The 27,736-nt window shown below is 43.5% G+C and overlaps 1 protein-coding gene across 1 annotated transcript in view; it reads left to right on the top strand.

Moving 5' to 3' along the window:
- CARMIL1 (capping protein regulator and myosin 1 linker 1) overlaps positions 1-21,685 on the top strand; it is a 191,802-nt gene extending 170,117 nt beyond the window's left edge. Inside the window, exons 34-40 of the mRNA XM_026841413.1 lie at positions 1,067-1,173; positions 3,454-3,886; positions 9,004-9,082; positions 11,778-12,011; positions 14,726-14,860; positions 17,445-17,591; positions 20,634-21,685. Coding sequence (XP_026697214.1) covers positions 1,067-1,173; positions 3,454-3,886; positions 9,004-9,082; positions 11,778-12,011; positions 14,726-14,860; positions 17,445-17,591; positions 20,634-20,770 — 1,272 coding nt within the window. The 3' untranslated portion in view covers positions 20,771-21,685. The remainder of the gene's footprint in view (positions 1-1,066; positions 1,174-3,453; positions 3,887-9,003; positions 9,083-11,777; positions 12,012-14,725; positions 14,861-17,444; positions 17,592-20,633) is intronic.
- Positions 21,686-27,736: the final 6,051 nt, after the last annotated feature.

Genomic DNA, 27,736 nt, shown 5'->3' with positions numbered 1-27,736 from the left:
ATATGCAGTCTGTTGTCCTGCCTTAATGAGGCTGGGTTTGATGTTAACAGCAGCTTTTAAGAGTATTTATTTTTCCTTTTAGAGGCATGGAAGAGAGTGTGTATTCCAGTTGAAAAGGGAAAATGGGATTATTCTGAGTTATGGTAGCAACTAGGAGATTCCTTGATTTAAATTGTTTTAAATTACAAACCCTACGATTTTGTGGCAGATGGATTCTTGGTCATTAGCACTACTAAGAATACAACTGGGTTGAGTCTTGCGGAGTCCTCTCTAGTCATCTAAAAGGTTTCCATGTGACATTGAAAGAAGTCTCTTTACTGATAATAGAGCTTTTTCACATCAAAGCCATGTTACAGGAGCAGACCACATGAGAAATCCTCTCAGGAGATGGCGTGTTTCATCTTCAGGAGGCTGCAGAGTCACCAGCTAATTTTCACAGGGTCTTTGTGGTTGGCAGGTATTACTAGGTCAGCCTGGTTTAGATGCCTCCAGTCACCCACATTCAAAACATGGGCATTGAAACCAAAGAGAGAGAGCAGGTTTTCCATTTTCAGTGAAAATCTGTGCTCAGTTCCTGAAGTGAAACACCTGAGTCTGTATTAGAGTCTCTGCTTTTGAAAGTGCTGGATTGAATGTCTTATAAAAGGCTCTGTTAGCCTGCTGGAGCTCTGTTTCTAAATCTCTAAATCCAAAATCCAAAATTTGTTAATAGGGAAACATCTAGCTGTTGAAAATACTTTCTCTTCAGGTCACCACCCAATTCCTTCATCTGCATTTTTCCTTTTCTAACTGAACTAATGCTCTGTTCTCACAAGCCCAGGACATTAGATTCCTGGCCTCATGCACTGCAGTATCCAATTTGAGACTGGTGTTTTGAGTTACTTTTTGCTTGATGTAATGAGTCAGCTGGCCTGACTAAAGCGGGAATTCCAATGGTGATTCCATTGTCTGCACTGAGGTTTGGTTGGCCCATGCAATTTTTATAATGTCTTAACTCTTTTAATTAATATCATTGAAACAAATATGCTAAGGTTATTACATACCAGAAGAGTTTTTCTTCTGTCAGGTGTCAGCTGGAGTGCCTCCAGAAGGGGATCAGAATGGCCTCATGGGGAGAGTGGATGAAGGCGTGGATGAATTTTTTACTAAGAAAGTGACAAAAATGGATTCAAAGTAAGTTCAAATTTATTTTTTTTTAAATCAAATAAAAAAAAAAAATCTGTCCTGATAGCTGGACAAATAGCACTTCGAAGTTGTAATATTTGAGCCCTGTTCCCAATACCCAGGGTTGCTGTTGTCAAAGTCAGAAAACCCCTTAGTAGTCAAGACGTGAATTCAGTTACCCTTCCTTAAAAATTACTACTCTGAAATAAATTGCTTTAATATAGCATGGGAGGGGATTATTGACTAGTGTGTATTTTTATAATTCAATTGACTTCATTTTACCCTTCAGTGGAACTTACTAGAGCAGAAGCAGAGCTGTACACTGGTTGAGGATCTCCTCTCCAGTGCTAGTAGTACACATGGGTGTGTCTGTCTAGTAAGAACTGCGGTTGGGCACAGTGTTTTGATAGATGATGGTAAATTTATGTCGTTTTAGAAATACGTTAATGACGTGTTTGACCAATTTGTAGCATTCCAGATTTAGGCAATACATTAATCTGAAAGATATATCAGCTTTGTGTAAGGCTTAATACAGCTTACATTTCTTTGTAGCTGACTGTATATTTACAGAATCACGCGTCTAGATGTTCTTGTATTCTTGCATGTTCATGCACATACACATATGCAAATACTTAGGTAAATAAATGAGAAAGCTTAGGACAATTTCCAGACAACCTGGAATAACACCTTCTGTGCTGTATGTGACATCCATTAAGGAAGATGGTAGGTGTTAACTGGCAGATAGCTGTGGCAGGAAAATCAAATGTTTTAAAGTCACTATGAGTTATAAATATCTATAGTGACATGTGAAGCTATGTGTGATATACTGTGTGTAGTGGTAAAATTATGGTAGCTTTGAAAAACGGATTAGCCAGCTTAAGTTCAGGGTGCTCACAGACTTACTGCATCCTCCTGTGCTTCCCTTGGGTGCCTACCAGCCACTTGTTTCAGATGTCCCTGTGAACTTGCACTATCTCCGTGTGTCTGTCCCTGGCCGTGCCCATTCCTCAGGATTTTTGCTTCATTTGCTGCACTGGTGCCTCTCTCTCCAGTTGGGGTGCTCTTATGCAGATATGTTATGTGCCCAGCTATGCCTTCAGATGTGCTCATAAGATGCCTGTAGAAAAATCTTACTGGCAAGTGGGTTGTTTTGGGGTTGGTTTTTTGTTTGTTTGTTTTTTTTTTTCTGAGGATGAACATCTGCACCGTAAAGGTGTTTCTTACTGAGAGAACGTGGCTCTGCTAACTAGTTCTTATTTCAATCAGGGCCCTTAAGGGACAAGATCCCCCAAAAGCTGTGTGATTCATGTGCCTGGATCAGTTGTTCTCCTTTTACTAACAGACAGCTAAAAAGTGGTGGGTCCCTCCCACGGGGTGCAGTCCTTCAAGAGCAGACTGCTCCAGTGTGGGTTCCCCATGGGGTCACAAATCCTGACAGCAAACCTGCTCCAGCGTGGGCTCCTCTCCCCATGGGTCCACAGGTCCTGCCAGGAGCCTGCTCCAGCGTGGGCTTCCCAGGGGTCACAGCCTCCTTCAGGCACATCCACCTGCTCTGGCGTGGGGTCCTCCACAGGCTGCAGGTGGATTCTGCTCCACCGCTCACCTCCATGGGTGCAGGGGCACAGCCTGTCCCACCATGGGCTGCACCAGGGCTGCAGGGGAATCTCTGCTCTGGCACCTGGAGCACCTCCTCCCCTCCTTCTTCACTGACCTTGGTGTCTGCAGGGTTGTTTCTCTCACATATTCTCACTCCTCTCTGTGGCTGCAGTTGTTGCACAGCAGCTTTCCCCTTTTCTTAAATATGTTATCCCAGAGGTGCTTCCACTGTTACTGATGGGCTTGGCCTTGGCCACCAGCGGGTCTGTCTTGGAGCTGTGTGGCATTGGCTCTCTTGGACACAGAGGAAGCTTCTAGCAGTTTTTCACAGAAGCCACCCTGTAGACCCCCTGCTACCAAAACCTTGCCATGCAAACCCAATCCATATGTGCATAGACTGCTTGGACAGAGCTGTCTGGGCGTTGGAAACAGTCAGGTGCCCAGTGCAGATGAAATGGCTGCCTCTCTTCATTATACCATACACAAGGCCAGCAAAAGAATCCTCAAGACGGTATGATCAATGTTAATTGTCCAGTTTTTAATTTAGAGACACCAACTAATGGCTGGGCCTAGGGCAACATATGGATCATACAAAATATTGGCTTTGCCCAGGAGAAGGTCATTTGGTACTATTTAAAAGAGAGGGAGGGAGGGGAGGGGAGATGAGCTTAAAATGTGTGTGTCTTTTATTAGGAGACCATCAACTAAAAGTTCAGACAGCAGTGAGCCCAGTGAAGCGGGTGATGAGAAGAAGAAAAAGGACTCAAGGAAGAGTGGCTTCCTTAATTTAATCAAATCAAGAGGCTCGAAATCTGAACGTCCCCAGACTGTGTCAGTAGCAGAGGAGCCCTCCTCGCCCAAGGTTGCTGCAAAAAGTCCAGCTATGGACACAAGCAAGAAGGAGGTAAAGCCTGCAGAGCAGAACGGTGGTACAGAGCGATCTGAGGAATTAAAGACGCCAGACTCGCTGGAAGAGGTGCAGCCAGATGATGCAGCAAAAGCTGAGAGGGGTGACAGCAAAGGAAGCCCACAAGGAGGCCGGAGGTATGGCGTGCAGGTGATGGGCAGTGGACTTCTCGCAGAAATGAAAGCCAAGCAGGAGAAGAGAGCAGCTTCTGCTCAGAAGGTGAAGGCAATTTGATTTCTCTTGAGTTGTTGAAAAAATAAACAAGAGCTACATGTCCTCAGGGGAGGTGTCTTGGGTCTACAAGGGTTGGTGGCTGGGGCTTGACACATCAGTCCTGCTTTCCACCAGGGATTATGGTGTTCCTGCAAGAGGATTGCTGTGGTTGTTGAACACAGATACCCTGGCCAAGGACTAGGCTGCACATGTGGAGCAGGAGATGCACCCTTAAGTCTGCGCTTTCTCTCCTCTTGCAGAGGAGGTGACACCATCTCTTGTGCTTGCTGTCAGGCCATCATAAGCGCAGAAGGCGACACATAATTGTTTGCATGTATTACAGCATAATTTTGGGGCGACTAGTAAGCACAGCTTGGATGTCTGCACTATATATGATATGTAGTTTGTTGGCATGTAACGGAAGCATGGTTTGCAAAAGGTAAAGCTAGGACAGACTTCGTGTGTGCCCCCTGCACACCGGTACCTCAGGTGTTTGGCAGAGTTAACTACAGTGGTAGCTATTGGTACTCTTCTCTTTTTGGAAGGTGAGGAAGAAAGATGGGAGAGACGTACTGTTTTTTAAATTATATATTCCATGCAGAGAAGTAAATCTGACTTCCAGACACTATTTACAACTATTCAGCTTATACTTTTCTCATTGCACTTTTTAATTTTTATGTCCTTTTGTACCACACCTAATTATTTTTATGCTTTTGATTTCTGTATTTCAAATACGAACACTCAAACAAAACAAAATAAGCATATATTTAAAAAAATTAATATATTCCTAATTATCTGTCCAGTTTTCCTTTGCTCTCTCTAATTTTCTCCTCTGTGAAGTGCTGATGCTGGGCAGGAACCCTACTTCACTTACACACGTGCAGAGTGGAATATCCGTGTGTTGCTTCAAAGCATTTTGTGCTGACCTAGTTTGCCTGATGCCCATTTCCCACTGAACTTCCTCATTATCATCCCCTACTTCCTTCCAGCTGCATCATGTTCTATAATGACCAAAGCATCAGCCTTTTTTCACTCCTCTCTTTCTCTTCAACATGCAGGGCACTCAGATGCTATCCATTCCCCACCATTATCCCCTGTAATTTGGAAAGCGTTGTATTATGGCAAAGCTCATATGCAGGCTTTGCTGTGTTTTCCTTCCTTTAACACATGGCAGAATTGTCTTGCTGTGACCGAGCAAGCCACCCAAAGATCATTTTTACCTTTCTTGATAGTCTTACAGTGCTTGCCATGATGTCTGAACCATTCCTTGCAGATACTGAAGTCTTGTAACAAGCAGATTCAAATTAATGCAGTAGTCTATGGCTCATTAAAGAGATCCTCAGCGTACAAACAATTTTTCTAAAGAAATGAGCAGTGCCCAACTTTCTCCTTGGTGCTGAGTAGTGTCCATGAATAGTCTCATTGGTTTCTAAAACACCAAGTTTTCAATTGAAATGCCATATGATTTTGGATGTATTATGCTCTGACTGTAACTTCTAGAATACCAAGCTACTTCAGCTTATATAAATTTTTACAACTGCATTAATTATGTATGCTTGGTGCTCTTCAAGTTCTTAGCACTTGTCATCTAAACTTAGTCAGATTTGAAATTATGTGACTAAGGTAGACTATCGGCATGTGTAATTTTTTTTTAAGTGGGGAGAGTATGAGTCCTCTTTGAGCTTTCGTAGTGTTGATTGAAAACTTGAATTTCATCTATCAAAAAGAAAATTTATTGCCTTTTCCCAGTATCTTTTTTTCACCCTTTACTTTTTGACTAATTGGAAAAGTTATTCCTCCTCTTTCAGGCTTAATTTTCAAGAAAATAATGTTATTGATTGTAGGTTTTTTTGGTTTTGTAAAAATTGATATTTATGGAATGCAAAAATAGGGGGTTTTGGTTGTTGTTCTTAGTGACACGAAAACTGAATTGAAATGGAAATCTGTACCCAGCAGGGCACTGAGTTATCCATTCTTAATGTTACCCAGACCAACAGAATTGAACTACTGTTTAACAGAATTTTTCACATACTTCATCCTAGCTCGCACTATTGAATAATTTTGGTTTGTACTTTTATTCATGATATTCATGAAGGTGAAAATCATACAGTATCCTGATGGTTGCGCTACGGAAGACAGCATCCTGCTGCTGTTACATTGTTTAGGATGGGTATGACATCAACTTCCCTGACATCTTCAAATTTATTAGAATTCCAGTATGATATGAAATTGTATTTTCCTTTAAGGTACAGATGGCTGCTTATATTCTGAGCTATTTTACATGAAAACAAAACCAGAAGGAATTTACTATTTCATTCATACCCTACCGCAGTCTGGTTACAGATAAAAATGATGAGCAAGTGTACAGTAGATGGAAAGATGGTAAAATCTTTTTTTGTTTTCTTTTGCTTAGAATACAACGTGCGAATTGGCATTAATGGTTGAGAGGAGTATTTGCACATTAGTGTTGCCTCTAGGTGTACATAAAAAGATCTTTTAGCTCCATCTAGTGTTTAAAGACTGAGTTTTTAAATGCCTCAAGCAAAAGCTCTGATCAGACCAAGATTATCTGTTCATTCACTCGGGATGGCACCCAACTGCTGTTTCCCAACCTTGCATGAATTCCTTTTAAAAGTAGAGCCTGGTCATTATCTTTCTATGTGATAAATTCGCCTGCAATTTATCTAACAGAGTAAATTTTTGCAGCAAGTACTTAATGTTGTCTTGGGACTGTAAGCAGTTTGTAATCCATGTAGAGTAGGTAGCCAAACATGCTAACATCCTAATTGCATTTTTAAGTACTGCACTGGCTTTTGTACTTGTCTCTGTACATGGTCATATCTCCCCAGTAGTCCCTAACTAGGGAGGGAGGAAGGAGTTCGAGTGAAAATAACTTTCATATTGTCATACAGCTCTCAAGTGATTTTGTATAGCTAAGTGTTGGACATGTATCTTCAATATTTACATAGGAAAGTGAGTATTTTGATTAAAGTTCATGAGAATTCACATTCCATGAAGAAATTGTTGGTAAATTCAGTTCTCAAAAGCTTTTCAGTAAGTGGAGAGTGGTATTCCCTTCGAAACTGTATAGCCAAGACAGTCTTACAAGGAAACATGTGACTTGAGGAGATGAAGAGGTGAGAATTTAGCCAAAATATTAGTGTCAGTCAAGAAATGGGAATAAAACCTGAGTTTTCACCCAGTGGTACAAAGCATAATGTTTCTGCCAGCTTTGGAGGGGACTTTGTTTTGCCTGTAAGCACTGTAGCTTACCAATTCTGGCCCTACAAGTCATGGCATTTCTAGAGTGCTTCCAACCAGAAGACTTTATTGTTTGGCTTACACGTGGTTTTTAACATGCAGGTGATTTTCTCTTAGAACCTGTAGAAATAGAAAACCTTAGAGTGGATACTTATATCTGTATCATGGTAGTTTTACAGTACAGCAAGTTTAATGACAGTTCTAATAGCATCCTTTTTCAGCAGTGTGCCATTTTAAGTGCACACCTGTACTTAGTGGAGAGGTTGGGAGGTAGCATTACCCTGCCAGGTCTTACAGGAATGGCAGGCACTCAGCATCACCATCCTTTTCTGTGTGGTACTGAAGAGAGGTTTTGGTTTAGGGGCTGTGAGATTACCTGAGCAAAACAGAGATGTCGGTAAGTCTGTAAGACCAGCCACACTGTTTTCTCTGTCAGTCCTCAGAATCTGTTTCTCTTGAAACGCCTGTGTTGAATTACCACCACAGGGGAAAGACACGTGGCTAGCATGGGTATTTAGAGGTCATTCCTTTATGTTTATCTTTAAAATACTATTTAAATCTGTAAATTTTTCTATCATTAATATGTGCTCCTGCTACTTGTAACTATTCTCTTCCTTTCTACGTTTCCTGTTGTTCAGTTTTTATCTACATGCTTTACCTAACAGCCTTTCAGATGTAAGCTCCAAAGGGCACTGATCATGTTTGACATACACTGCATGGCACGTGGTGGAGGTTTCTAAATGCTATGGGACAGCCAGATCCCAGCATGAATCATGCGGCGTTGGAGCAGTAGTTGCAGTGACCTGAACATGTTGATGTGACTTACGCATGGGTGTATAACCAAATGCAGTGGTCATCAGGGCAAATCATTCACTTTAGATTATTTGCCGTACTAACTGTCATGAAATAGCAAATCAAGATCAAGATTGAAGCTGCCTTCAAAAGTTGTATTGCCACTTTTTTAGTTTCAAAAAAAATCTCATTTTTTGGCCTAGTCTCATCTTTGTAAGGCTCTCATAGTATATCCTGCACTTATTTCTGTGCACTTTTTGTATCCTCCTGTTTATCCCACTGCTTCAGCTTTGGTAGCAGTAAAAGGAGGCTGATTCTTTTACAAGCACATTGGGTGCATATCTGAGCTGCTCCTGGTGAATACACAGGTTTCAAGCTCACTTCGGCTAGATCTATGACATGACAAAAGTCTTTGTACCTTTTGTTTTGAGGCTAGGATATTAGGAAAGCTATTTTTGAGAATAAAATTCTTAGCCAGAATATCAGCACATGAACAAGAAGCCCCCTTTCTTTAGAGGTGCTGAGCATCCAGCAGTGCTTGTGATGTGTAGCTTTAAACACCTTTCAGTAAGTAAGGTCTGTTTGGTTTTCGAGGAATCCTGAAAATATGTGAGCGCTGCTACTTCTGTAGTTGCAGGTTTATCTAAAATATAATAACTTATTCTTGTATGTGAAGGAGTGTAAGATCCTTTCAGCAGTCATACTCAGAATTTTCAGAGAAATTTATTTTAAACTGAACAAGGAATTTTTAAATATGAAGCTGTCTTTGAAGAAAAGACTGTTTCCAACTAGCACCTTCAGTTTCTACTTCTGTACATTAGGAGACCTGTTACTTAGGAGGCAGCTTTGCTAGACATGTGACAGCATTAATTAGAAATCAGCATAGTTTTCTTCCCACTTAGATCTCCAAGACCTGAAAGAGAAACAAGGAGAGAGAATCCACCATTTATAACTATCACTGCTTTCTCTGCCTTAAGGCTTCCAAATTAGAGCTTTTTTCCTGACAGAACCACTGAATTGTATTTATTACAGATACATTATTAATACAAGAGCTTTTCTCACTCTTTCAGAAACTTGGGAATGACACAACTTCCAGAGAGTCTTTTGACACAGCGATGAGCTCAGAACGACTGGATGGAAGTGGTACAGGTACAGCTTGAGTTTCCTGATATAAACACTTTCTAGAAAATGCAAAATACCTAACCTCAAAAATCTCACTTCCTTCTCCAGACTGTGTGCCTACAACTGCTTAAGCAAAATATGAGCCTATGCTGTATGAAAGGATTAGAAACAAGCTCACTTTTTATACTGTGTGGGACAGCACTTCTCATGAAGTCAGTTCTAGGGCTGGGTTGAAGGCTTAGCTTTTACTCTTGTGTTCCACATTACACAGGAGGGAAAGTACTTGGTGCATGTGCCTCGGGCACCTTCGAAAGGATGCTGACTTGTAATGGGATCAGCAAAGCTGAAGCTGAATCCAGGAGCCAGCAAAAATGTCTGCACACAAAGAAGTGAAACTCCTGAATATATCTGATTACCTAAATGTGACCAATTTGCAAATTTTACAGTAGTCTGTGCACGTACCAGCTTGAGTAGTCCTGGCTTTCAGCTGTGAGAATAGACATCTCATGGGCAATGGCACCAGGCTCTTCCCAGGGTTTACCCAGCTTGACCGAAGCCAGGGCTGTCTGCAAAGCTGTGGAGGCCCCTGGACACTGCACACATGCACAAAACGACTCTCATCATGCAGGGAGTGGAGTTCAGCCTTGCAGGGCTTACAGTACTGATTCCCTCTGCACCTAGGCCTGCTGTGCCTACAGTGCAGCCATCTCAGGACAAGAGGAAATTCTGGTCTTTGTGCATACTTTTGGGACTGGTCAGTGAAGTGTTCAAAAAGGATTCAGCTCTGGTGGTTTCTGCGTACCACATTCACTGGACTGAAAGGAGTGGACTGAACTATAGGAAATCCAGGTCTTATTTCTCAACAGCAGTGGTAGGTATCCTACAAGCACGGCATATAGGGTTGCCAAAACATACAGAAGCAAGGCTGAAATAAAAATCTAAAAAGACAGCATATTAAGAGCATGTTGAACTCTATAAACCAGCACTTTTAAAGCCTGCTTGTCTTTTGAGGAGAACCTTATATACTGTATGTGTCTCCTGATATCATCAAACTGAAGTCAGAGGAGCAAGAATAGTCTATGCTTGGGGCATTAGAGTAACTGGGGGTCTCTGACTCCAATTTTTCTCTGGTCCTTATCTCTGTATATAACACATTTCACCCCCACCTCACTGCACTGTGCATGCCCCTTCCTTTTGGCCTCCAGATGTCAATTCTTTCTTTACCACTCTTGCTTGAGAGCTCCCCAAGGCCACTCTTCACTCTTGTGACTACAGTTTGTCTTTGTTGTGGCTTAATTTATTTTAACTTACTGGGTTCTAATAATACTAGAAGGCCTGAGGTTAGGAAGTCAAGAGAGTTAATGGAAAATTGCTGGATGTTGGTACAAGAAAACTATAGATAGTGATGCAGAAGGAGAATAAGGGGTGTTTTTTTAATCCTTGCTTCATGTCTGGATGTTGGTTGCTTTTTTTGTATGCACACATGTGCACAGGTGGAGAAGGTGTCCTGCTGTTTTACTTGCAGCATGAAAGTATATTGCATGTGTAGCAATTCTCTCTGTCACACACTCAGACAAATATATATGTGCCACTCAGCTCTATAATAGTTTGCCAGAGTTTAAATCCCGCTGGGCTGAAAAACAGCACATAAGCTGGAGAAATGTATTGGAGATTGGCTTGCAACTGTATCGACACTCCCCTCCCTCCCACTGCCATTAAAATGTCTGTGCTCAGCACTTTTGTAACAAGTAGGATTTCTGAATGGATGTAGCAGGTAGGTAGGTCAAGTCAACATATGTGAGCACATACTTGGCTTTGCCAAGCACCAAGGCTACCAGTCTGAATTTCAGTTAGTCTGTAATTGCTTTCTGAAAATAAAGATGTGACAATTGTTGGAAGTCCCAAGCCAACATACAGGTTGCAAGATGATCGTTATATCTGCTACATACAGGCTTTCAACCTTCTGAAAGCTGGAGAGAAGGAAAGTAGGGCAGACATTTTGCTTGTCTGCAACCTCAAGTTCAGCCGGCTTTCTACCAACTTACACAGCTAGAGAGGACTGATTTATTGCTTGGAAGTCAGTGTAGCTTTATCTGTAAATACCTTGGTCTTTGTTTTGGATAAATAATATGTTGATAAACTTGCCAATGTGTGGAAACTGTAATACATATACAGTGTTATTAGATAAAATATATAAAGAATACTTTGATCTCAGCTAAGTTTCAAAATCTCTGCTAGAGCTTGCTAAAAGCAACAAATAAAAAGATGTAGCCTGCTGATCACACGTTTGGGATTTATTTTCTGGGCCAGGATTTCTCTGTTAATCTTGGATACCTAACCTTTTGTCTGTAGAGGCACAAAACAGCCAAAGGCTGCCTTTTCCACTGATCCATTGCTGCTTTCTCAGCAGGTGGGCTGTACCATCTGCTCCTAGAAATATGAAGGAAGAATAAGGTCCAGCCATCTATCACCCCAAATATATAAAAAAGGGGGAGATGCTGTCACCTCTGAGGCAATTGAATTATGAAGCTTAGCACGTGTAAGAACTAGCTGGTTTAGATTATACTATTGCAGTGATTTTGAATGAAATATTAGGGGTCCTCTCACACGGCAGTGCAGCAGTATTATGTGAGCTAATGATGGTACTTCCCACACGTGCCTATCTGTGCACAGACCCTTCTGTGTTGCAGAACACTTTATTTTATATGTCTATTTATTTTAGTGCCTAAACTCCAGCAGACACTTCCAGAGAGTCGGTTTGCTTCGAATAAAGGTGACTCCATCACAGCATCATCAGAAAAAAATTCAAAAGCTGAACCAAAGGCAGAAACTGCTGCAAAGGCAAGAAGTTCTTCCAATACACCGACCAGCCCAAAACCCCCACTGCAGTCAACAAAGCCCAGCCTGGCAGGACGACCCACGGTGCCACAGAAACCACGGTCTGCCTCTCGTACTGGTGAGGAGCTCCTCTGGGCATTTGTTATCCCCAGTTGGGTACTTCTGAGTGGTGTTTGTGTGTGCTTTGGAGGAGGCACCCATGGCCAAATCCTTCAGTCAGTTAAATGTAGAGGGAGAGGTACTTCAGTCAAAATGCTTTTGACTTGCATCCTCCTTTTCCACCTCCTTCTGCCCTAATTCAAATAAAGTTATTAAAATGGTTTAATCTGTGATCCGCAATAGTAAGGCCTGAGGAGAAGCAATAGCAGCAGCAGCAGAGCTGTTTTGAGTTAGCCTGCTTCCATGGAAAAGGTGAACACAGAAAGCTGCTTCAGTGTCAAAGCCCTGTTGTAGTAGCACTGACAAAAATAACTGTATTTTCTCTAAACACCTGTCTCTAAGTACTAAAGTCCTTGGGGTTTTCTGTTAGGCTGCTGTTAGCCCCTCAAGCAAATGCCTTTTGTTCTTAATAACTTGCACAAACCATCTGTCTCTCACTGTTTTTTCCTTGTTTTGCCTTTGTTTCTTTGCTTATTGCTTCTGACTGGAAATAATTGTAACTGTGCTTTTATAACGCTGCAAGACTGCCAGGTGAATGACTCTTAATTTCTGCTCTGTCCTAACCTCCTGCCCAGATATTATCTCAGGGTTTCCAATAGTGAGAGATATTTCAGATCTCACATACATTTGTCTGTCCTCTATTTAATTAGGGCAGTGTCACAACCCCCTCTTCCCAAAGTACAGCTACTGCAGTTGAGAGAAATTAAAGGCTAGTTACTGACTCCCCCCAGCTATGGCAAATACAACTTATTAATTGCTAATGACTGAAAAATGTGAGCATAGCCATTTGTAAGAGCTCGCAGACTTCTGGGCTTTTCCCATACTCACTGTTGACCTCAGAATGATGTCATTTCTAGCGAGGACAAGGGGGCAGAGGGATATCACAGCCTCTTCCCTGTCCTTAATGAGTAACCTGAGCATTACTCAGTCTCTGCACTCCAGTGGGTAGAATGTTGTTCAAATACAGAATCACTTTCAGGTTTTAGATGGCTTCAAATTTATTTTGTCAACCCTTTTAGAAATTGTCTTAAAAGTGAGAGGTGTCAGGTGGGATGCTCACGAAGATGAATATAATAGGAAAGCATATTTGGTGATGCTTGATCTGTAAAATATGGCAGTGTGTTATCTCAAAATCTTAGGTATCAGAAAGACCTGAACTATCCTTTTCTGCTAACTCCTGTTTCCTGCAGAGAGAGCATACTGCGGATTTAACAGCGAGATTAATTAATATTTACTTGTAATAGGCCAGCTCCTCAGGTGGCGGTAAAAGCAGCAGCATCTCTGTTGCTATCTAACTTCTGTCCTAGTACTTGTAGCAACCTGCTGGCTAAGCATGCCCAGGCAATGTGATGAAGAAGTCAAGCAGTAATTCTATTTGTACATTCTTGCTCCCACTGTTGTTTCCAGCAGTGTAGCCAAACTAATGGTAGCAAATTTTTACTAAGTAATCTGAGGGTGAAGGAGCACAGCTCGGATGTCTATAAACTATCAAAGACTGAAAGTGGTTCCTCAATAAAGCACATAGCAGCTTTAATTCAGAAATATGTAGCTGTGTTTGCCAAGCATTGTGCTCATCCATATGTTGATACCAAGCTTCCCAAAACAACTGGCCTCACAGGCACATTAAAAAGATGGAGAAGGTCCAAGATCAGTTGCATTTGAAAGGTTATCACTTTCCTGTGCTGAAAGAAAAAAGATTGACTCCTTTGTGGTGACTCCTTCATTGAGATAAATTCATATGAATTTCCAGTGTGCAACTGAATTTACTCATTGCAAAATATTCAATACAGGTGATACTCTGAGTTCCTTTTCCTTCTATCAATACTAATGTATCTTCCTAGTTCCTCTGTTGCATACATACGCCACTGTTTACTCCCTGGGTAGCAAACATACAAGCAGTTTAAGTAATCCGTTGTAGCTGTACTTCTCTACTGTCCAAATGAAGGCTGCCTAGTGTAAGACTGAAAAGGTCTTCCTGTATGGACTGTAAAAATGGTAGTCAGCTTGCCATACATAACATATACCCGGCCTTTTAGAGAAACAAGATATCCAAGTGGTTTAAACTATGGATTTGAATTTTAAGTTCCAGATTTCCTCACGGTCTAGAAGATGAAGTCTTTTTATTATTTAGGAAATCTTTGCAGATGCTATTGTGTTATGTACTGGCAATTTATTCCTGGAAGTACGGAGTTCTGTAGGCTATTTGTGAAATTTGTTTCCCCGGTTCACTTTTATGCCTTACAACTGTGAAACAGGACATCTAAAATGATCAGTTCATTGTGTTTCAGTACAATAAAAATATAAATAGAACAAATAATTCCAAATATCCATCCAAAATAATTTTCAGCTGTTCTTACAAATTGCATACTTATGTCTTGCAGGAAATTGGGTTGGTCCCATCAGATTTCAATTTGTGCTACAATAACAGTACATGTTAAAAATGCTGAAATTGAGATCTTTGCTTTGACTATTAAAATATTTTCACCTAGACTGAGGGCCATCATGCATTTTCTTGACGTAATGTAAATTCTGGAATCCTTCTTTTTCTGACACAGATTCTATCTGTTTCTTGTTTGTGTATTGTGTTGAGGTTTGGCCCATCATACAAGCACCATTTCTGTGAGCTACAGTAGAAATATAACTTCTCACCCTTTTGTTCATGATACTTCACAGAGGATGCTCCGGAGTCTCCCTCTGGCCCCAGTTCCCCAAAAGTTGCCCTGCTTCCACCTGTGCTGAAGAAGGTTCCTTCTGATAAAGAAAAGGATGGTCAGAGCAGCCCCTCAGTCAGATCATTTTCTCAAGAAGGTAGGAGTGTTGGTATAGCTGTTGTTCCAGCGCGCTTGTCCTTTCTTAGAATTTAACGTGTCGTTGTCCCCAGATTTGTTTTCACTTGGAAAGAAAGAGGGTTATTCATTTGCAGGAAAAAAGAGCAAGGAGAGTGTATCTTGTTACCTGTTCCTCATCTTCTTCACCCGTGGGTTGGTGCTCTATATTTTTCTCTTCCTTTGATCAAACCAAGTGAAAGATGAAAACACTTGGTATTAATAATGTAACTGAACAATTAAGGGACTCTTACGTTGTGTATATTATGGTTTAGTTTGGTCTGAATTGAGATGCTAATTGGTATTGGTCACACACAGTGATGTGAAATGCAGCTCCATGGTTCAGCCCATTTCCAGGGAAGCAGCCGTGACTTTGTTCCTTGTAGCCAGCCTGTTGCTCTGTCCTCCTTTCTGTGGGCTTGCTGCATGTGCCTGGGTTCACCGCCTCCTCAGGCAATGAGACTCTGTGTGCCAGGGCAGGGCTTGGTGCCTTTTATGTACAGCAGTAAGCTGCTGCCTTGTCTTTGCTGCTTTTCATGTGTGTACTGGATTTCTACTTCTGCTGATGCATTTCTTTGCTCACAGTTGGCTCTTAGAAGAGCTAAGGCTTCCTCTGATAGCATAGGATACATGGAGAAGTAGTCACAGAAATGTTGCTCAACGTGGTTTTAGCTGGCACAAATGACAGAATTTGAAATCGGGGAGTGAGATCTATTCCTCCATGGGACTCTCCTCAAGAAAGATATCCAAGGTGTTTCGATCACTTAAGTTGTGAGACAAAGGGGTGCCCTTTCACACTCTGCCAGCAGCTTTTGTAGTGTAGTGTGGTGGCAGACAGTCAAGGCAGGTACGTAACATCGGATTGTAAAGACTGAGCAGTTGTGCTGCCCACAGATCCCACTGTTACCCCCTCTAGGGGCAAAGCCATCCCTAAGCTGGATGGCCCAGAGGTATATTTTGAGAAGCCTCTCCTTTGCTCTCCTAAAACTACCATTTCCTTTATGAAACAATTTTAACCTCACAGTTTGGGTGTTGCTCTGCTTGGAGAATTGTTGCCGTGATGGCTACTATTCGGTGACCGTGTGTCAGCACATGTTGGTATTTGTCTACAGGTTTTGATTTTCATGTCAGCCACCTGTGTGATGCTGTTGGGCTGCTCTTGTGCCATAAAAGTAGCCCAGTGGAACCACAACAATCTGACTGAATTATGTACAGCTAGTAGGACACGACACACCCAAGGACCTCTCCTGTATCTGGAAAGGGCTGAGAGTTCAGACAGTCTGTTGCCAAAAGCTGCTGTAGTCTGTGGCTGGGTCTGGAAAAGACAGCAGGGTGTCTGAAGTGCCTCCTGTGGGCTGTGGCATTATGAGGGCCCGAGGCAGAATACAGCCTCTTTGTTCTCCTGCCTTTAGTCCCATCAGAGCCTTTGTTGAGGCAGGTGAACTGGGCTACAGTTTAGGGATCAGAGTCACTACACTGGTGCCCGTCCGTGTTACAAATGTTTGCAGTCAAAGGCTCTTGCCACAACAGACTCTCAGCTGCTGTCTGATAACCGCATATGCTAGAGTCCTTGCTTCCTCGCCAGCTTTTCAGCAGCCTGCAAGAAAGAACTTTTTACTACATAACTAGGGAAACCGATGTCATGGGACTTGTTGCAGGTACATTTTAATGTAAGGTTAACCTCAGCACTTCCGTGCTACATGCCTGTCATGAAGAGGGGGCATATCAGAGAAGCAGAGAATATGGGATCATAACTCCAATACTTCTGTGTTACAGCAATCTCTAACACAGCAGAGATTTCACAAGGTTTTGCAGTTGGTCACGTGAGAAGAGGGGCAATCGCTCTGTTTTTAAAAACATGTTTGTATGCAAATCCTTACACAAAAGGGGTCAGACACTGCGTTTTCCTCACTCATTGCTCCCTTAGACACAGACCTCCACAGACAACTTGGCCAAACACAGAGTTTTCTAGTTACTGCTACCTTGCACTGCACAGATTTTATCAATAAGTTTAGAATGGCTAAAATTGGATTTCCTGATCCTTAGGGAGCTGCTGTGTTTTGCATAAAATTGTTCAGGAAAAAAGCAAGTTCTGTTTCTTTTATTCTTTTTCAGGTTTTTCTTTATCACTTTATTTCTGTTTCCTCACTCAGTCCTTCCTCTGTCCTTGCTTTCTGCTGCCTTTCAGGCTAGCGTGCTCAATTTATTTATGCAACTGGTAAATCACTACAAATCTGCCTAAGTTAGTAAGCAATTCTATCTCCTGCAAAAAAAAATCTGAAAACTAGATTATACTTGATTATGAAATTGCTTTATGTTAATGAGTTTAGCTGTACTTTGTGGGACAATCTGAAAATATTCTTTACACAGCATACCTGTAAGATCGGGCTGGAGTTACCAACATATGCAAATATCTGGACTAAATTTAAGCAAGCATCTGGCATATTGATTGATACTCTTTGAACAATTCATTAAATGGGATGAATAAGTGAAACTATTTATATTACTTTCTGGACATGGGCCTACAATACAGTTTAGGGGTATAAATGAATCCTTTTCCCTGCTAGAGCAAACAGGAGATTGTCAGAAAAGAGATACCGCTCATGACTGTGCCAAGCCATCTGGCAGCGTGAAAACCACTTCGGGGCAGTATTCTACCAGTGCAGAAGAGGAAGCTAATGTGCTTGGGCAGAGGAAGGCACAGCCAACTTCTGGTTAGAAGTTTTCATTTTTCATCAAGACAATGCTTGATAACTGGCACTAACAATTGTTAAGAAACAGTAATATCAAAGAAGCCAAAAAAGGATGTGGGTTTGTCATTGGATTATGAGAAAGATAAAAATCTCATGGGATGCTGATCCTCTTTCTGTCCCCATGAAAAAATTTCCAGATAAGAAATGTGTGTGCATTTTTCCCTCATGGCAACACCAGTGACCAGTGCCATATAGCACCTGCAGCCCCTCTGCAGAAGAGGGCTCGTGACAAACCACAGCTGCTCATTGCAGTGATGCTGGCATGCTGCTATGTAAGTACGCTGCAGGTAGACTGTCTGCTGCTTTGTGTGCTTACATACCTTTCCTTTTTAAGATGTGTGCACTGAAGTATTTGAAAATACATTCCAACCTGAATATTCTTAGTGCCAGTTTCAGTACATCACCAGAAAAACATTTGAGAACGGGTGAAATCAGAATATTTTGACACAGTACTTTGATTTGAACTTCATAAACAAACAGAAAAAAACACCAAAAGAACCCAAACCCAGCACTGTGCTGCACACTTAAGCTGCACTTCAGGAAGAGCGACTTTGACTTACAGTGAATTCATTCAGTAGGATATAAAAATGCTTCGTTGATCTATGTGTTTTTAAAGTATAAAAGTTCCTGTTCTCAAATGGTACATGTTCATGTGCTTCTCCTTACCTCTTAACTGGTTTGTTTAAACAGTTACTTTTTTTCTGAAGTATTTTAATGAGGTACCTGAACATCTTATGCAATTACATTTACCTGCAGTTTTTCTATTTATAAGACATCATGTATCCCTTTTGTAACATCCTCAGCCCAAAATGTATAAACTGATTTCCTTTTCATATTGTAGAATCAAACTTAGCCCATCCAAACTTGGAATCTCTCCTCCCTATCATAACCAAATTAATATATTTTATATATTTATATTTAATATGTTGCAGTATGTGGACTTAAATGCCTGATATTTTTCAGGCATTTTGGGGGGAAACTACCTGTCTTGATTATTCAGACCATAAATTAAAACGGCTGCTGAAGGATGTGTTCTGGGTTTTGTTTGAATAGTGAATGGAGGCCAGACAAAGGCCATGTAATTACTGTGAGGTACAAGTATCAAGAATGACTCAAAAATTTCCAGGCACCTATTTCTTCAAGAAGCAGTGGTGTTTGGGAAGGTGGAAATGCCCAACATTTTTTGGACAGAATTTAGGTATCATAATCCTCTCCAATTCCATTAAATAGCTTTAATAATCTTTCTCAAAATCCTTTCCTCCTCTTTCCCAACTTGCAAAGCTGGGATAAGAACACAGTGAGGATGTATCTGCTGGATTTCATTTCCTCCTGTATTCAGGCTAGCACAAGTAAGGAAATGGGTATGTTGCACTCAGGAGAACTATTTGGGCAGCAAATGTACCAGGTGTGCGGAGGTGGGTCTCTGCAAGACAAGCGATGGATGTGCCCATTCTGCTTTTGTCACGGCAGAGATCCAAGACCAGGCAATGTCTGTGCCAAACGAAAACCAGCCAGAGTTTTCTGTGCCCCGTTTCACAGCCTGTTGGCACACACCAGCACTGCCTGGGGAGTCATGCTGGCCCCCCAGGGATACAGGGAGCATCCCTGTTGAGGCAGCTCAGCAGCTCCCTCGGGATTCCTCTCTGCATTTTCCGCATTCCTGACAGATCCTAACACAGCCTGGCACAATTTAAAACGGCCACGGAGAGGCGTCAACAGCATCCTGCTGCTTGCCTGTCCCTGCTGTGGCTGGAGCTGCATGCTGGTGACAGGGCAGGCTGACCCTTGCAGCGGTAAGGCTGGAGGGGAGGAGTACGCAGGGAAGGAGAGGTGGTGCTTTGGTTTTTTTTACCACGGTTGCTGGTGCCTTCTTAAGAGATGCATCCTCAAATGTGAAGAGACACAAGGATCAGTGTGAACTGAAGCCCGGGTGTCCTTATCTGAAATGGTGGAGCAAAGAAGGTCTCATAATTGGAATGTTTAATTTTGTGGGGGTGAAATAAGATGACTTGCAGTGAAGTCCCGTTTAAGGGCCACTGTGTGTTTAAAAGTTCATTTTAACTGGAACTATGAGATTTCTAAAGCTATCAATCCTTGTGTAATATCATCCCCATTGATCTGTATAATAACTGTCTTGTTACCATAGCAATTGTGGACCACTGGTTAGATCAGAAATCTTAACAAGATTTTACGACCTTCTTCCCAGTTTATTTCAAAACTTGGAGGTTTAGGGAAATCTCTGGTGTTACCGAGATTTTAGAGTTCTGGACAAACAAAATGGGTACTGTTTGCATTTAGATCATGAAAGTGGATGTGTCCTCCTGCCTTCTCCACTGCAGAGCACAGCAAGGCACAGAGCCTGTGGTCTCAGCTGGAAGAGATGCAGGTTGGGATCAGAGCCGTGAGCATCCCCTCTGTCAGGGAACAGGGCGAGCGTCGTGCAGTGCTGGTGGGGCAGGGAGCAGCAGTTCAGGTCACTTGGATACCAAGGTGACTGTCTGTCCTGATTCAGGCTGCTGAGTCAAAAGGGAGAGTATAAATGTGTCCTGCCAGGGAGACAGGCCTGCCTGGGATGTGCACCGCTGGTCTGAGGGGTGCCCAGCGAGGATATCCACCGGAGCAGTCAGGAGTGCATCATCTGAGAGCCAGCCCAGCTGGAAAAAAAAGAATGCTGTTCTGCTTTTGAAGTGGTGTGATGAGAAGAAAGTCTCCAGGATGTTTCGAACTGTAATGTTTATGCATGTCACAGTGAAGTACTGAGTTTCATATTTCAAATTCGCCTGCTTGCCAACCAACAGTGGAATAAAGTTGGCTCAAACTCTCCCTCTGCTTTCTCACCTTTTGAATTAATGAAGAATTAATGAACCTATGCTACTCCCCCTAGTGAAAATTAATTCAGCAGGAACAGGAGCAGGTCCTGTGTGCATGAATGACTTCTTTTAAAATTATTTTTTCTTCCTCTCTTCTACAATCATTAGTAAAGTCTATTTCTGTTTTGTACAGCTGCAAAAAGAAGCCCTGGGCAGCAGTCTCATGAGTTCCAGGAACTGAAGCAGAGGTCCTTAAGTAAAGACGGCCATCAGGGAAGCAAGTCCAGTGACTCTGGCGAAGAAGCAGATAAAGATTTTATTTTTGTTTAGCAATCAGTACAAGTGCTTCATAGCACAAGAGCTTTTTATAACAATCAGGGTACAGCAATCAACAGCCCTTCTAGCCAGCTGCTCTTTCACCACAGGTACATTTCCATACAGAAAACCTGATCTTCCAGTCATGATTTACAGTGCACTCACTTGGCATTGATTCAGTCCCTAATTTCTGTTCTGTACAATACAGACATTCCTTTCTATGCCTTTGCTAAAGCCAGCGATTCTTTCATGTATTCTACTTGAACTTCTCTGAAGCAGCTACAAAGAGTGCCCTGCATTAGGGCATTTAGAAAGCGAAGCAAATTAACTGGACACTGTCTTACACTAATACACTGTACAGCAGGTAATGTGTTGTACTGCTGAATGTAAATGTGTCAAATCTGCACGTGACTTACCTATAAATATATTCTTGCGGTATGCAATTGCACATTGTAATTATATTCAAAGAGCACACTAATAAAATAATTTGTATAGATTATATATATTAAATGCTTGGGTATGGTTTTTACATTCTCCCATAGGGAGCTTCTTTCTTCCTGTTCTCGTACTGTACATAAAGCTCCAACGCTTACATTTGTGTACTGTCAAAAAGCACAACAGAGAAGGATTTGGATGACGTATAATCATGGTATGCTTCCACATTCATATATTAATGTATATAGTTGATTGGAATGAGGGCAATTGAAATTTTATTAATATTGGTGTTTTCTAGAGGCATTCCTCAGTTCTGTCTGCATATTAGCTTCCTTTCAATGTGTAATTCTATGAGAAAAATAGTACATCTGTAAAAACATTTCAGCTTTTGAGGGAGGGGGTGCAAATTTCACAGCTACCCACTTACATTACAGGTTGAAGGGATTTTATTCATATGTATATTTGTAACAATAAAAAATGATTTTACAACTGAAATACTAGTCTTTGTTTTTACGGCACTATTTGTGGTCTGACAATCTCTGCTCTTTGAATGATGGCATTGTGTCAGGTAGACAAAGCGTGCAGTTAAGACAAAACCCATATAATCTTTTTCTGCTTCTAGTAAAATGTCTGTTCCTGCTGAAAGGAACGCATACACATTATCTTCATAAAACTGCTGAAAAAAGATCTCTTTGCTGATCTCCTCCCAAGAGTAAAGCAGCCTTCACGTGAGCCAGAAACACCTGCTATCTGAATTTTCTATTTTGGTTCCTTAGGACAGAACAAAATTGTTTTGGTAACCCTCTCCCAAGGGCAGTTTCCCTGGCCCTGCTCCGGCTTCTCACCTGGATAGGAATGCTCAGATACCTGTCTGTCAAGTGACCTTTTGTCTGATCCGTGTGCAAATACCTGCTATTGCCACTTCTACTGCTGTGTAAAGGGCTGCTGAGTCCAAAGAGTAGCCTTTTATACCAAAACATTTTGGAAGCACTTTGTAAAGGTTTACACCTCAAAAGTAGGCTTCAAGGCTGTGAGAAGGAGGTCCTGAGGGCTGGGGGTTCATACCTGGGGTCTGCACTGCACTCATCTAAAATCATGAAGAAAGTTCTTCATTTTCACATACATATATTCTTGATTTATTTGGCATCAGTGAGAACAAAAGACAAATGGCAAAGGAAAACTTGAGATGCTTATATTAGGAAAAATAATCCAGTCATAAATAAACTGCAATTTTTGTTCCCATAGTACATGGAAAAGACAACTGTCTGAGAAGTGTAAGTAAACAGGAAGGATTGCTGGATTTGTTGGTTTTGTGAATTGAAGGAAACAGCAAGGTTTGTGGTATTAATTAAAAAAAAAAAAGTAACTTCCAACTGCTGAGAATTTCTCTTACTTGTGCTTGATGTCCTTCTCACCAGTCATACTGTCCTGGTCCCACCATAAGAAAACACAGTCATAGTGTGTGCCCATCACCCTGGTGTCAGTAAACCAAAGACAGGGATGTCTGAAATGTTGTAGAGAAAGTATGTGTTTGTGCTGATAAACATAAGGAGAAAAGCTCTAGTGCTGTAATGGTTGTCTGATGGAGTACAAAGATTTCATCAAACAGCAGTGCCTTACCATATTAGTTATGGAAAGCCTTTCCAGTCCTTATTCCAGCCATCAGTGTGTTGTGGGCAGGCTGAGTGGTGGAGGAATGACTTCAAGGGTGTGCTAGTCTGAGCTCTTTGAGACCTGGGGTTTGGTTTTGTGTATGTGTGTGGGTTTGGGTGTGGGGAGGAGCAATAATTTTCTTTTCTTCACCATCTTTCTGCCTGGCAAGCCCAGCACTGTCAGCCCCTTTGCAAAGAATTCACATTACTTCAGAGCACCTGCTTCTACATTTGAGAAATAGTGACTTTTATTTCCACTATCTTGAGCCCACAGAGGCCTCAGGTAAGTGTCAGTGTTTCAGGGAAGTAACAACCAGTGTACCCTTGGTGGCAAGCCAAGCTGGCTGCGAGGTTTTGGGGGGTCACGGCTTTGGGGAGCAGGAGAGGTGCTGTCTTTCCATGAGCTGCAGGCTGTCTGAAGCAGACATGCAGCTGGGAGAACCCTCCTCCTTTCTCTTGTTGCCTCCCTGCTACCTGATGCATCCCTGCGGATGCTCTGCCATCAGTCCCCCGTGCTCCCTGCCTCTCCCAGGCCATGCGCTGCCCTGGGAGGGCGAGGGGCAGAGCCCAGGAGTCACATTCAGCTGCTTTGGTGAAATACCAGGGACGGAGCTCCTGAGAGGCTGAACAAGGAGATCAGCTGTTACTTGTTTTCCCAGGGCATCCCTAGCATCTTTGAGCACCACGGAGGCTCTGCGTTCCTCACCATCCCACACTGGGTATTGCCTGAGCAGCTCCAGCCATGCTGGCAACAACAGGAGCAGAGGTTGGTGCGGGAGGAGAGGTGGCCTGCTCCTGGGCACATCACTGGCCACCTTCTCGCAGCTGAGGCCATCTCCCCAAGGCCGTGCTGCGCGGTCTGGCCGCTTGGAAGGGGCTCACGGGGTCCAGCTGGGGTTACGTCCCACATGATGGTTTGGTCCCTAGACGGTGGCTGGTCTCAGGCAAGACAGCAGCTGTGTATTGCATTCGCTGTGTTTGGAGGTGACAGCGAGGTCCTCTTCATTCCTCCAGCACAGAACCGTGTGCACTGTAGGGCTAAATCGGAGTGAAGGACCCAGCAGCCCTGGTCACCCGGTTAGAAACGCTGCCCTGGAAAGGGTCCTAGCACCAGCATCTCTGGTCAGAGCTGCACCTGCCTGATCCAGCCTTGGCAAAAAGGGGTGCGAAGCTCTCCTGGAGGGAGCTGCCCTGCCCTTTTCTGCTTCTAAATCTGATTTTCAGATTTTGTTGTTGAAGAATTTCACCTATGATGTAGGTAGCAGGAGCACCTCCCCATCTGAGGTGTGCTGGGGAAGGGCTGTGGCTACCTGCCAGGCTCCAGCGTGAGCTCAGACAGCCCTATACCATGTCTGCAGGACCTACTTCCCACTCCCTACTAAAGGAGGTTAAAATCTGGCTGATAGATTTTGAGCATTTTAAAGTATTCCCTGATGTGCAGTAACAGTAGTAAAAGCTGCTTCCTAAGATGGGAACAGCAATCGTCTTAAATCCTCCCCCTCCACCAGAGCCACCCAGCCGGGCTGAGACAATTTGGAAATTAATGTGGCCCATTAGTCAAAATCTGTGTGACCCACTGCACTTAACTGAGAGCTGCCGTTGGCGTGAGCTCTTGGTGCTGCTGCTTAGGAATTGATAAATGTGGAAATGGGTTTCTCTCTCCTGTTGCATAGAAAAACACTACTGAGAATAATTTTCTAGGAAAATACCAGAAAGCTCTGCTCCTGTTTGAAATGCTTCATTCTTGTGGTCGAGAGTTGTGCTGTTTTCCCTGCACCCAGGGATGCTAATGCTAGGTGGGCTGTGCACAGATCCCACCTCTGGAGGTTATCCTCTGCTTGTGCTGAAGCTGAGAGGGGAGGTTTCACTGTCCTTTGCTTCTCCTGGAGCTGTGGCCTAGAGGATCTCTAACAAATACAGCACGGGTGAGTACCAGAGATTATCATATAATCACAGACTTGCTGATCAGGCCTAGAAAGCAGAGCGTTCTGTAAATGGAAGGATGAGAATTGCTATATAACACATGGTGATGACCTTCTCTTTCCTTCAAATGTAGATGACAAAACCCAGTTGTCTCAATCATTCCCTCTTAGTGCTGTCAGCCCTTGCTCCCTCCCTGTGAGCCTTTTCTGCAGCTCTGAGCTTGCTGCCCTGGCAGTGCCCATCCAAAACCCTCCTGAATCCTTTGGATGCCCCAATGGCATTGCTAGCGAGTCTCTCAAAGGTTACAGACTGCTCACTGGATAATTAAAATGCATTCAGTCTGTCACATAAACATTGACTTGTGTCTTGCCAAAGAGAGAAAAGTGCTGCCTTGGGTTGGCCTCCAGTCCCCATCCTGGATATAAAAGCCCATAGGCAGATCTGCCAGGCACCTTGCCAGCCTTCCTCCTTGTCCCTGTGCCCATTGTCTTGCAGTCCAGTCCCTCGTGCTTCTTCCCAACATGAGTATCTTGCCAGCGCAACAGCAGGTGACTCCACCTGAGACTCCATCAGTGTCCGACATTTCCAATGCCATCATGACTACAGGGAGAGCGCGACCCCTCAGCAGCTGGGGTGACTTGCCTGGGAAGCAGGGAGGGGAACGTTCATCTTTGGTTGAGAGCAACCATCTTTACTAAAGAGCCAGGGCTCCCTGGCCCTCAGGCCACGTCTGCACCTCACTTCAGCAGGCACTGCTGACTGGCAGCTTAAAACGCTGCTCTGATCGTTGCACACAGAAATCTTACTTTCCCTTCACGCGACTGGGATTTCCCCACCTCTGAGGGGCAGTTTTCCAGCCTTGAGGATTTGCTGGCAGCATTAAGGCTTCAGTGGATTTGGCCATGAGACTCCCGCCATCTTGTGCTCCCCTCCTGTGCCCCATCCTGATCCCTTGAGACACAGAAATGGGTGGAAAACTGTCCAGAGCACCTCAGACAAAGGCACTGGGGCTGCAGACTTGTCCTCGCAGGGCTGCTGCTCATCCTGGCACGTGACCGGGCTGTAACAAGGGCTGAAGGGCCATGGGATGTCGAGTGCAATAGTTCATCCTGGAGGCAGTGGTTCGTTTCAGTCATTTACTTTGACTGTTTATTTATTTGGGGTTATTTTGAGAATTGCTAAAAGGCTGTCCTTCTGAGGCTCTGAGAGGGGGAGCTAAGTGGTGCCAGCTTCAGCAGGGGCTCCTGCACTGAAACCCAGTGGTACCTGACAAAGGACATGTGATGCACCACTGGGAGCTCCCTGGTGGGGTTTGTGCGTTCAGAGATCCGGGAATAGGCATCTGGATGGGGTGAAGAAACACAAAAATGAAGTCCCACAGTGAGCAGCAGGGCAGTAAAACAAGTCAAGTTGTGTAAAAGCTGATGGCAAGTCCCTAGAACGCAGCCGGGGAGGCTGCATCCAAGCACCCCTTGGGGATACGAGACATCCCAGAGGCTCCAGGGTCACACACAAGGAGGGGAGGGGAAATCCCAGCTGGTGGAAAGAGGCTGGTGCAGAGCAAAGGTAGTGCTCCGGCCTCTTATGTGAGGTTTCTCCATCTCTGTCAGCTTAAATGAAAGCTCTTAAAAATGAGTGACTCTGTTTTCCTCTGTGTTTGGGACAGAGCTGTTAGTTCTCCATCAGCACGCAGCCAGGGACAAGCCGGTCCTTGGGACGAGCTGCTTGCCTGGGCAGGAACCAGGATCGCTGTTCTTGCCCTGCCCTGGGCAGCCTGTGGTCAGTCCCTTTGCCTCGCCATACCTGGGCTGCCAGGTCACCCACTCCCCAGGACATCCCACCTGAGGCTGCTCCTGCTGCATCGGAGAGACCCTGCGGGGGCAGGACCTGCTGCTGCCCTGAGGGTGCAGATTATCCCAGTGCCATGTACCACAGAGAGACTTCTGCAAGAGCAGTGATGCTCATCAGCACCAAGAAGCTGAATGGTGAGCCCCTCTATTTAAAAAAAAAAAAAAAAAGAGAGAAAACAAAGTGTGAGCCTCTGCACATCAGATGAAGGGGAAATGCATTTTTTTAGAAGTGTCTTTTCAAGGGCTGTGCTATCGACAGACTTATTTCTTATGCTATATCCCGCAGCAAACTGAGGAAAGAGGCAGCTCCTGCTGATATGAGTCTCTTCCTGACATGAGGGCCACTCTGCCTTTGAGGTCCCTACATCAGCTGTCTTGGGCCTTTATTAGATGTGAGTTTCAAGCACCCGTGTTTGAGAAGCCTGTGTGGGAAAGCAGAGATGATGCCATGGTCCTTCCCAGCCCCGTGGCAGGTCCTTGCTCTGATGCCACTGTGCTGATGCTGCTTTATCAATTTGAGATGAGCTCTGCCAGCTGACCCTAGTCCTGACCCTTCAGAGCCTGTTTTTAATGCTTTTCCAGTAAGTTGAACTGAGGAGAAGAAAAGCTGCGTGGGAGAACAAGCATTTTAATTAGATTGATACCGGCCAGAGAAGGCAGGAGAGGGGTTGCTAGCTTGGCAAATCCAATTTGATTTCACTGAATGGAGGAGTAAAGTTAACTCTGTAATTTCTGCTCAGCATCACTATGGGGTGGCTCCTTCCCCTCCCATTTGCTGTGGGTAGAGGAGAACCCCGTGGAGGCTGTACAGCCGCTACTTTATTCAGACAATATTAAAGTCTAGCAGAAGACTGAAATAATGAAAATCATTAACTGTAACTGAGACTGTAGCCCCTGGCTGGGTAGCATCAAGCAGCATGTGTCTGAGGGAGATGTTGGCTTTTCCTTTGGGAAGTCTCTTCTTAGATCCCATCTGATGGCCTGAATCCTGACCACTCCTTTCCAGCAGCATCCTGGTGGAAAGAGGTTGGCTGCTCCCCCGTAACACACAAGAGCTTCCCGTTGCCAGTCCAAAACGGAGGATAGAGGACTGATGCCTCTCAGTGTTGGGGGGGGGGGGC

Source organism: Athene cunicularia (genome assembly GCF_003259725.1).
Source record: "Athene cunicularia isolate RWA chromosome 2 unlocalized genomic scaffold, athCun1 chr2_part1, whole genome shotgun sequence".
NCBI lineage: Eukaryota > Metazoa > Chordata > Aves > Strigiformes > Strigidae > Athene > Athene cunicularia.
The sequence above is the reverse complement of the archived record's forward strand: the minus strand, read 5'-3'. Positions and strand labels throughout refer to the sequence as shown.